The following is a 12170-nucleotide window of genomic DNA, read 5'->3' on the forward strand; positions in this document are numbered from 1 at the left end:
AAGTACCATGGTAATTCCAGGATATTTTTTGAATTAGTTTATAGTATCTAAACACCAAGGTACATAAAAATGCTAACCATTTAGTACCATCAAAGAACTATGTTTTACCGTCTGATATGATCTCTGTCCAATGGTAAAGAAATTAGGTGGTGGTACTGCAAAATATGGAGATCCAATGTTGCATACAGCATTATGTCTTTAAATGTTGCTGTTCCTTATGAGACTGGGACAGGGAATGGGGTCAACACAGCAGCTGTAATTAGAGTCTGATCTTAAGTCCAATCTGAGCCCTGCAGTGAATTTAAGTCATGCTCACAGTGGCTGAAGGTATTAGCAGGATGCTACATTGATTGAAGAGCTCATGTTAAGCCTGACATAATATTTAAGCTTTGATCATCCCTGTGTTTTCTCCCTCTACCCCTATGCAATTTATTCTGCCCTTACTTTTAATGGCACATCTTATTGTGGTCCTGTCACTCTGAATGACAGAGACTTGTCACTTAAGCCTTGTCTTTATCTGAACCACCGTTGACCTATAATAGGCAATAGCAGAGCAAGCAGTTAGGTCTCCATTCGCTGAGTGCTATTCACATTATCTTGGATATAACTTCACTTGATGGTATCTGATTAAGTGCAGTTTCCTTTTAGCTCGGACTCTTCTCTGAGCCCTTTCCTTCTTACTTTTTTGCCAATTTATTAAAGTCACCATGGCGCCAGGGAGGGACAACCTGTCACTCACATGGGATCACAGAAATAGCAAATAGCAGTTCCTGATGGACTAAATCTAGTCTCGCTCTAAATTTTTTCTTGTTCGAGAAAATTTTGCTGCCATTACATAGCTCAGACATTTTCAAAATAGTAAAGCTTTTCCAGTTACATGCTACCTTTTTAGCAGTAGTAGTGTAGTGTTTTCACACTATACACTACATTTTCAAATCAAAGTTCAAAGTTGTTCCTTAGTTCTGTTTTTTTTTTTTTTTTTTTGCTAATGGATTTGTTTGAATGTTTCATATTAATGAACAGGTCAAAAATCTCAAGTCCCTGTGCAACATTATTGCTTCATCGTGGCAGCATACTGTATGTGTGACTCTTTTGCACCTTAAAGGGTTAGTTCACCCAAAAATGAAAATAATGTCATTTATTACTCACCGTCATGCCGTTCCACACCCGTAAGACCTTCGTTAATCTTCGGAACACAAATTAAGATATTTTTGTTAAAATCCGATGGCTCAGTGAGGCCTACATAGCCAGCAATGATATTTCCTCTCTCAAGATCCATTAATGTACTAAAAACATATTTAAATCAGTTCATGTGAGTACAGTGGTTCAATATTAATATTATAAAGTGATGAGAATATTTTGGCCGATTTCAAAACACTGCTTCATGAAGCTTCGGAGCGTTATGAATCAGCGTGTCGAATCATGATTCGGATCGCTTGTCAAACTGCTGAAATCACGTGACTTTGGCGCTCCGAACCGCTGATTCGACACACTGATTCATAACGCTCCGAAGCTTCCTGAAGCAGTGTTTTGAAATCGGCCATCACTATATAAGTCATTATTTTGTTTTTTTTGGCGCACCAAAAATATTCTTGTCGCTTTATAATATTAATATTGAACCACTGTACTCACATGAACTGATTTAAATATGTTTTTAGTACATTAATGGATCTTGAGAGAGGAAATGTCATTGCTGGCTATGCAGGCCTCACGGAGCCATCGGATTTCAACAAAAAATATCTTAATTTGTGTTCCGAAGATGAACGAAGGTCTTAAGGGTGTGGAACGGCATGAGGGTGAGTAATTAATGACAGAATTTTCATTTTTGGGTGAACTAACCCTTTAATTTATTCATGTAAATTAGTGTGTAAAAGTGAATACTTTGGGAGGTACAGTATATATTTAAAATGACATTTAAATTTAGTATTAAATTTATACATTCAGTCTATATTTTTTGTATGTAGCGTACAGTGTAGCTAACTACAGCTTAACTAAGTAGATTAGTTGTTTTTATGAACCTCTCTATAGGGCTTTTCACACTTGAAATAGTTAACCCTGGGTCATTCTAAACCACAGGTAAATAGATTCCTGGGTTATCTTGCTTTAAGTTTCACATTGCATCACATTGCTTGTAAATTTACCTGTGGTTAACAATTAATCCTTGGTATTCTTAAAGGGTTAGTTCACCCAAAAATGAAAATTATCCCATGATTTACTCACCCTCAAGCCATCCTAGGTGTATATAACTATCATCTTTTAGACGAACACAATCGGAAATATATTTAAAAATATCCTGGCTCTTCCAAGCTTTATAGTGGTAGTGAATGCATCCATCCATTATATAAATATCCATACGGCTCCAGGGGGTTAATAAAAGCCTTCCGAAGTGAAGCAATTCCATATTTAAAACTTTATTAACTAAAATAATTAGCTTCCGGCGGATGACCGTACGCATCCTGCGCAAGTCGACTTGCACCAAAAGAGTAACCCCTGACGCGATGTATGACGTAGGATATAGGAGTATTGTAAGCTTAGACGCCTCTCGCTATTTAAACAAATAGGGCTGTGCAACAAACTCAAGCTCCTCTTCTCTTATATTGAAATTCTCTGACATTTCTCTTTAAAATTCCTCATTTTAGACTTCTAATTCGGGACCGGAGTTTTGTTTTGCTCTATCCTCTGCGCTTCTGCGTTCGTCATTGCGTCATGCGTCAGGTCAGGGGTTACTCTTCATCCGCCAATCGATGTGTACGGCCATCTGCCGGAAGCTATAGGTCACGAGTTCACACTTACATTTAATTAAGTAGAGTAAAGGTTATGCGTATTTGGTGTGCTGTCCAGGGGGAGGGCTCTGAGCTCAGAATTTTGGCCTGAACCCAGAGTGCTTCCCCCGGTTGTGATAAGAAGAGTTAGGACTAGAAGTGAGGAGATGGGGTGGTGGAGGGATGCTGATAAACTGTCAATGAACAGAGGTAAGTCTATGTATATAATGCGCTCCTCTCATGTTAATTAGGTTAATTATCTGAATGTGCTCCTCCCTAGGTTTGTTAATAAAACATCATAGTTAATAAAGTTTTAAATATGGATATTTTTCTTAGAAAAACCCATCGCTTCACTTCAGAAGGCCTTCATTAACCCCCTGGAGGTATATGGATTATTTTTATGATGGATGGATGCATTTTTTTGGGACTTCAAAATCGCGCCCTCCGTTCACTACCATTATAAAGCTTAGAAGAGCCAGGATATTTTTAAATATATCTCCGATTGCGTTTGTCTGAAAGAAGATAGTTATATACACCTAGGATGGCTTGAGGGTGAGTAAATCATAGGATAATTTTCATTTTTGGGTGAACTGACATTTCACACTGTACATTCTTAAAGTTTTTCCTGAATGGACTTTTGGGACTATAAGGTAAGAATAAAACTGTTCTTACCTCCAGTTTTCCGTCACCATTTGCCATTTTTTCCTCAAACGCTGAAACATAGCCTACTGTTTATATAACACATGTTGTTCAAAGCACGTGAATATGAGGCACATGATTAGTTGGTTTAGAATTACAATAACCCAGGGTTAAGCGCAGTGTGAAAAGCCCTTATGAGTATCTTGTTGCTTGGGATGTGCTGGAAACACACTTGCGTTGCTAACAGCTAGGCCATAATTGCGACATCCTGCCTTCTTTTAACCCTTGAAAGATTGCAAAAGTGGCATGAAACGGACAGCTTCTTCCAGCAACAGAGATGTTAGCCTCAGCACTGTTCTTCGCTGCTGTCCACCCACTGTACAGCTTTCAGCTGTTCACATGCAATTACAAGCCTGAAGTGAGTGATTATACAGCAGGATGCGTGGACTCTGATTAGGGCTCTCGCAGAGCCAATCCGTCTGCATCTGAAAATAAAGACAAATACCATCTCCAGCGTACTTAGCATTCTGCTAGCTGAGCAGCTCATACACAAGAGCTCAAACTGAACCCAGAGTGCTTCCCCCGGTTGTGATAAGAAGAGTTAGGACTAGAAGTGAGGAGATGGGGTGGTGGAGGGATGCTGATAAACTGTCAATGAACAGAGGTAAGTCTATGTATATAATGCGCTCCTCTCATGTTAATTAGGTTAATTATCTGAATGTGCTCCTCCCTAGGTTTGTTAATAAAACATCATAGTTAATAAAGTTTTAAATATGGATATTTTTCTTAGAAAAACCCATCGCTTCACTTCAGAAGGCCTTCATTAACCCCCTGGAGGTATATGGATTATTTTTATGATGGATGGATGCATTTTTTTGGGACTTCAAAATCGCGCCCTCCGTTCACTACCATTATAAAGCTTAGAAGAGCCAGGATATTTTTAAATATATCTCCGATTGCGTTTGTCTGAAAGAAGATAGTTATATACACCTAGGATGGCTTGAGGGTGAGTAAATCATAGGATAATTTTCATTTTTGGGTGAACTGACATTTCACACTGTACATTCTTAAAGTTTTTCCTGAATGGACTTTTGGGACTATAAGGTAAGAATAAAACTGTTCTTACCTCCAGTTTTCCGTCACCATTTGCCATTTTTTCCTCAAACGCTGAAACATAGCCTACTGTTTATATAACACATGTTGTTCAAAGCACGTGAATATGAGGCACATGATTAGTTGGTTTAGAATTACAATAACCCAGGGTTAAGCGCAGTGTGAAAAGCCCTTATGAGTATCTTGTTGCTTGGGATGTGCTGGAAACACACTTGCGTTGCTAACAGCTAGGCCATAATTGCGACATCCTGCCTTCTTTTAACCCTTGAAAGATTGCAAAAGTGGCATGAAACGGACAGCTTCTTCCAGCAACAGAGATGTTAGCCTCAGCACTGTTCTTCGCTGCTGTCCACCCACTGTACAGCTTTCAGCTGTTCACATGCAATTACAAGCCTGAAGTGAGTGATTATACAGCAGGATGCGTGGACTCTGATTAGGGCTCTCGCAGAGCCAATCCGTCTGCATCTGAAAATAAAGACAAATACCATCTCCAGCGTACTTAGCATTCTGCTAGCTGAGCAGCTCATACACAAGAGCTCAAACTGTGAAGTTCCTGAGCTGGTCTTCCACACATACACATGCTCATCACTTCATTAGGTTTAACCCACTTATTGTGTACATTAGACACAGCGCAAACATCAGTCATGCTGATGCAGAATAGCAAACACTAGCGTGGATTTGTTAGAAAACCTTCAGTTTCGTTTCTAAATATCTTAATAATTTGATTATTATATTTTTACATTTTTTCAAAAGTTTGGGGTCAGGAAGATTTTTTAAAGGGGACCTATAATGCCCTTTTTACAAGATGTAATATAAGTCTCTGTTGTCCCCAGAATGTGTCTGTGAAGTTTCAGCTCAAAATACCCCACAGATCATTTATTATAGATTGTCAAATTTGCCTCTATTTGGGTGTGAGCAAAAACACGCCATTTTTGTGTGTGTCCCTTTAAATGCAAATGAGCTGCTGCTCCCAGCCCCCTTTCGTGTAGAGGGCGGAGCTTTAACAGCTCATGCTTCAGTTGCTCAACAACAACAAAGCTGGAGAATCTCACGCAGCCAAAATAACGATTGCCAGTAACGGTGTTCAGCCTTACCGGAGTCGGACACTGATGGAGAGACTCAGGAAGAAGTTACAACTTTTAGAAAGCAACTGGACGTTTCTGAACGGTTAGTGGATAAATATATGTAGTTGATGTGGAGTTGATTCAACTCATCGACTAGCATGTGCCGTCATGTTAATCTTTTGTGCAAATCCAGCATTGAATTGACCCTCGTTTGTGAATCAGTCCAGCTTAAAATGACGGCATGGTAACAACACTCTACTACAACAACTCTTCCTCTTCTCTAAAGCAGCCCAACATGGCCTCGCCCCCTTTGTTGCGTGTTCCCGGGGGCAGGGTTTATGTAAATTTTTACCAGCCATTTGTTGTAGTCCTCAAACATCGAATTCTTTAAAAGAAAATATCTCCCTTTGCATTAAATTTTGAGCATCGTAACTTTGCAGATGTTGTTTATGCTCTAACAGCAACATTACACTCTAACTAATGTTAAAAAAGTGAAATCATAATCAACCACCCTTTAATGTTATTTAAAGTAGTCTCTTATGCTCACCAAGACTGCATTTATTTGATCAATAATACTAATAATACCGTAAAAACAGTAATACTGTAAAATATTATTACAATTTATAAGTATTTGAATATATTTTAAAATGTAATTTATTTCTCTAATGACAAAGCTGAATTTTCAGCGTCATTACTCCAGTCTTCAGTGTCACATGATCCTTCAGAAATCATTCTCATATGCTGATTTGCTGCTTAAGAAACATTTAACCACCCACAAGACATTTTTTTTCCCCAGTCCTATTTAATTCCAGGCCTAATTGTCCAGTTTATATGGAGGTATTGGTCCATTTTGAAAATCTTTTTTGACCACTGCTGTGCAGTTTTACAGGTAATGAGCATATGAGTATTTGGCTGAAAGGATGCTTGTTTCAGAATACTAAGGACTAAAATTAACTATGGGCATGTGGACTATCACTTTTGAGCTCTGTTGCTGTGATTCCCATTACTATGGTAACAGCAACTTCATGATAGGTGGATCTCTCTTCATGATTATGTGTAGTAATTGACCATATATTCATTGCATAAAAATGATTTCTGGCTTCCACAGAGGCATATACCATCACTTAACAAACTCAGAGCTCAGTACATTTATATTGAAAGATGTATGTGCAATTGAAAATAAAAAGCTTTCAGAACTTCAGAACCCTACTGTTGTGCTCTGTAGGCCAACCTTAAATATCTGTGGAAATGCTAAATACTGGAAGTATAGAATAGAGAGAACAGCATTCATCCTTCCAGCCTCTCTGAGGGAATGATTGTATAACATGTGTAACACACACATACACATACACACACAGGAAGCTGACAGTGGTAGCCCACTGTCGATTTTCTCGCTTGAAATTACACGTTTGTATGTGGCCAATTGGCCTTGTTCTGGAAGTGTGTGGGAGTATGAGAGCGCTCGAGGCCTTTTATCCATGCAGCCTTTGTGGATCGCTGTGCTTTGTGCATCCATCCATTCCATGTTTTACATTCCCCATCTTGAAGAACTATAGTGCAAAAAATAGATGAAAATATGAGGTTTATGCTTAAAGCAAGTAAAAAAAATCTGCCACTGGAACAGGATAAACTCCATGACATGAAGTCTATGTAATTTTGCAGGTAAATACATATTTTTGTATGGATGTTTAGATATTTTTAAGAATGTGATTTCTGTGAAGATGATACAGGATTTTCATGACTTTCTAAATCTCTGAATACTCAAATTATGATTGTGAGATCCACAGAATATGTGCAACATTCACAGTGCAGCTCTTTCCTCTCTATCTTTCTCCTTCTCGCTCTTTCCTCCTTCCTTATTTGCTCTCAGTTTCACACCCACACAAACACATTCACTGGCAGTGACTGTCGTCATTTCATCAATAACATTTCACATATAACGCAGGAAATATCTTGAGATGTACCGAAGGCTATAGTGTTTGTGAGCATGCATTTCTGACCATGTCCTGACCATCTCATTTAGACATTTTTGAAACATTTTTAAGATAGACCTCTCATTGAACAGCATATGAGCTGTTTACTTACTCCCTAACTGATCACTGATTGACTTTAAACTCCATCCTTGTGCCTTGGCATTAAATCCACATGGAAAATGTGGCCAAATTTTTCTGCACCTGCTGTTTACCTACTATCTCCTTGTTTATTATATTATATTATATTATATTATATTATATTATATTATATTATATTATATTATATTATATTATAGGGCAATTTGGTCAAGCTTTTTGCTAATAAATAAATTAATTTAATTAAATTCAAAGTTTTTTGTAACAAAATGTTCCTAAAGTCTGTGCAAAAAAATCTAAAATACTTTCTTTAGAAAGATGTCAGGAAATTTTTATTTCAGTGTTATTTTAGTATTGTTCATATACTATTACTATATTTATTAGAAATAAATTATTTGAAATAGCTTTTATTTTCTATTTTCAATCTTTATTTTAATTTTAATTTAAGATTTAGTAATTTTATGTACTTTTGTCATCTTTATAAATTTTAGTTTTTAAAGATTTCTATTTAGCTTTAATTTATTTTTATTTCAGTTTCAGTCATTTTAGTACTTCAACCTAAACTTCAGTCAGTTTTTTAAGTTTAAGTTTTTCCATATAACATTTATATTTATTTATATATTTAGTTTATATATTTTTCAGCTTTATTTCAATTAACAAAAATGATTTTTAATAGTTTTAGTTGTAGTTAACAACAGTAACAACACTATGTCAAAGGCCATATGTGACCCTGGACCACAAAACCATGTCATAAATCTCACCGGTATATTTGTAGCAATAGCCAACAATACATTGTATGGGCCAAAATTATCGATTTTTCTTTCATGCCAAAAAACATTAGGATAAGTAAAGATCATGTTCCATAAAGATATTTTGTGAATTTCCTACCATAAATATATCAAAAATGTATTTTTGTGAGTGGATATGCATTGCTAAGGACTTCATTTGAACAACTTTAAAGTCAATTTTCTCGATTAGCAGGACTTAAAAACGAAAAAAAAAAAAAAAAAAAAATTCAATCGTTTCACTCCGAGCAGAATCGGTATTTTAACGTTTCTGTTCCAGCGTTCCTTCTGTATTATTAACGTTCCGAAACCGGTTTGTTTAGAAAAAATAACGGTTAATAACGTTATTTTTTTTTTTTTTTTACTTTTTTTTTTTTTTGCATGTAGCCTACTTAATAATAATAATAATAATAATAATAATAACAATAATACGTACAGCATTTTAATTATTAAAAACAAAGAGAGTATTTGCCGTCTTAGCCAATAGGCCTACAATTATCTTTTATAACAAGATTCTGTCCAAATGTGAACCTATTAAACCAAAGGAAAAACTATCAACGGTTTACAAAGTATTTTTTCAAGATATTTTAAAATGTTTGCTGCATGGTTAAAAATACCGACGCTATTGAGAGGAAAAAAGATATATCGCATTATACGTCGCATTTACATTCAGAAATAATGTAAATTACCGGTAAATAAAGTAAAATGTTTACAAATAGCCTAGCTTTGTTTATAATGTTTGTAAACATAAATTATGAACAAAACTGCCCTATTTTATTTTAGGCCTACCACAAAACCTCTAAAGTTGACAGCCTATTCAGGCTATATAGCCTACGTCAAGCCAAAACGATTTATTTTTTAAAAATTATCTTTTCTTTTTTAACGCCATTCCAGCTTCTATTGCTATATTTAATGCGAAAAACAGGTTTATTATTAGAAATAAAACTAAATAAGATGCAAAACGAATTAATTTAAAGTGAATCTGAAGCCTACCTTTCTCATTCGACACTGTTTCCATTTTCGAGACGAATGCTAAACTATTATTTATTATGTAAGCTTTGTTCACTCGAATTATCGACATCATCACATAACAGCACAGTCACAGCGGTGGTCACGGGTGGTAAACGGCAGATTGTATTACAGAATTGAATTGAGCAGTGTAACGTTTTATATGTTTGGTTGATTGTATTTTATTTTAATTATTTAACAGGCTGCGATATCAAGTATAGCCTACTTATAAGCAATGCAAGAATTTGAGTTCGCGCGCGTGAGGCGCCGGCGCGACCACTGGATTTTTTTTTCCTTCGAAGACAGTAAAATGTAGGCTACTCCGTAATTTATGGTCATAAAGGTAAAAGCAAGACATAATTCATACATTTACAAAAGACACTTAAATAACGAAAACATGCAGAATGTGTGTTTCCTTTCCTAGGTCTTTGGAGTGCGCCACAATGAACCACTTTCGTTTTGTTAATCTGTAGACCTAATTATTTAAGTGAAATATTTAGCGTAGCCTATAGGCCTAAATATTCCCTTTTATTTTATATGTGTTATGTAGGCCTATAGTTTTATTTTGTTTTCTCCTTTCACAGAAGAGCTGCAGATGCGTGATGTGACGTTGTGTGTAGGCTACTCATGTTCTACATATCCTGCAATTTTCGCTGGTTTCAAAAGGCACAACAAGCTGCATATTAGCCTACTTGACATTCATTTTCACTTAGCCTAAATGTAGGCCTAATGCTTGACGGTTGGTGACATATATCATCGGAAAAACTAAAGCCAGGGCATTGCCATTGTGACTTACCTAACCTATGATGACTTGATAACTGAGCCTGAGCGCGTAAGCGCGGGCATTTCATTCACTGTAGAGCCTGAGCGCGGGCATTTCACACACTTTGGATGCGTCAGCGTCAAATTTGCATAGACTGTACTATTTGAATTCGTGACTGGTTGACTGCCAAATCAAAATATTAAATAGAACGCAAAAAATAACGTTATTAACCGGTTAATGGCCATTTCAAATTAGCGTTTCTGTTCAGAACGATTAAATTTGATTTCGTTTCCGTTTCGGTCCGTTCAAAATTTCGTTCGTTTCCGGTTTTTGTTTTCGTTCCTTGAACCGGTTCAGAGCCCTGATATTTAGATTTTTTTGCACCCTCAGATTCCAGATTTTCTCCTATCCTAACAAACCATACATCAATGGAAAGCTTATTTATTCAACTTTCAGATAATGTATAAATCTCAATTTCAAAAAATTGACCCTTGTGACTGGTTTTGTGGTCCAGGGTCACATATTTGAACGTACTAACTCCAAGGCCACATCTCCGACAACAGATCTGTATACGAGCATGATGATACACTAAGGGATCACACTCTTTCACACAGTATTTTATGCTGGCTGTTAACCGAATATTTCAGCCCATGTTATATGCCTATTTTTTGCTCTCTCAAAAGGTCTTCATTTTAAACGCTTGAAGGCCAGATTGAAAACACACACTCGTGTTTTCACATTCTTTTCTGAGGAGTTGTTTTCTTTTTCATCTCACAGGCAATAATAAACAGCACTATCACCCCGAACATGACCTTCACAAAGACGTCTCAGAAGTTTGGGCAGTGGGCAGACAGCCGTGCCAACACAGTGTATGGGCTGGGTTTCTCCTCTGAGCATCATCTGGCCAAGGTGGGTGGAATTCTTTCTCTCTCCTATCTCTCAATTTCTTCCCTGTGTCTCTGGAGGTCTTGCTCTCCCTTTCTTTCGTTCTCTTCCACCCCCTGTGTTTCTGAGCTGGGGAACACCTACACACTGCGCCCTAATGAGGAGCTGTACAGTCATCGGTGCGTGGGAGGCTTCTTCTGTGCAGTGCTTTCCTCTTTTTCGCTCCCTCTATCTCTCGCTCCTCTGCATTATGATGATGCACTGTCAGGAGCTCGGCACCTCTTCTGGCTTTTACATATGCTGTATTTACCTCATACAAAATGAATTTTATAGCAGTATTTTCACTATTAGTTATTTATCATTTTGAAAATGTTGTGTTCATTTACTCACGTTCATGTTGTTCCTGATCCTTCTCACTTTATTCTGTGGAACACACACACACACACACACACACACACACACACACACACACACACACACACACACACAAAAGTGAGGACATTCCATAGGCGTAATGGTTTTTATACTGTACAAACTGTTCATCCCTAAACTTACCCATCGCAGAAAACATTCTGCATTTTTACATTTTTAATAAAACATTGTTTAGTATGTTTTTAAAGCTATTTTAAATATGAGGACTCATGAAATGTCCTCATATTTCATGTTTATGTTGTAATACCAGTGTAATATCCATGTCATTATACAAATTTGTGTCCTCATAAATCACAAAAACGCGCACACACACACACACACACACACACACACACACACACACACACACCATAACAGTGTCATAAAATAGTACTGCACAAAGTTTATATGTGCAGTTGTTACATTAATATGTTATTTCTACTTTATTTAATTTAAAATAAATAAACAAATAAAAATGACTTATTTATGTAATATAATACAATGACATAATGCAATAATGACTTTTTACACAAGTTAATTCCCATTATGTTCCACAGAATAAAGTTTTGATGTGACATGAAGGTGAGTAAATAACTAAAAAAGATTTTTGGTAACACTTTACAATTAGGTTCCATTTATTAACATTAGTTAACATGGACTAACAAATGAAA

At 36.5% G+C, this 12170-nt stretch overlaps 1 protein-coding gene across 2 annotated transcripts in view; it reads left to right on the plus strand.

The window, feature by feature from the left end:
* Positions 1-12170, plus strand: part of homer1b (homer scaffold protein 1b) — a 32071-nt gene that overhangs the window by 7918 nt on the left and 11983 nt on the right. For both annotated transcript variants that reach the window (XM_051894333.1, XM_051894332.1), the window contains one exon: positions 10981-11112. In XM_051894333.1, the coding sequence (XP_051750293.1) occupies positions 10981-11112 (132 nt within the window). The remainder of the gene's footprint in view (positions 1-10980; positions 11113-12170) is intronic.

The sequence above is a fragment of the Ctenopharyngodon idella genome, chromosome 5, assembly GCF_019924925.1.
Source record: "Ctenopharyngodon idella isolate HZGC_01 chromosome 5, HZGC01, whole genome shotgun sequence".
NCBI classification, from domain to species: Eukaryota; Metazoa; Chordata; class Actinopteri; order Cypriniformes; family Xenocyprididae; genus Ctenopharyngodon; species Ctenopharyngodon idella.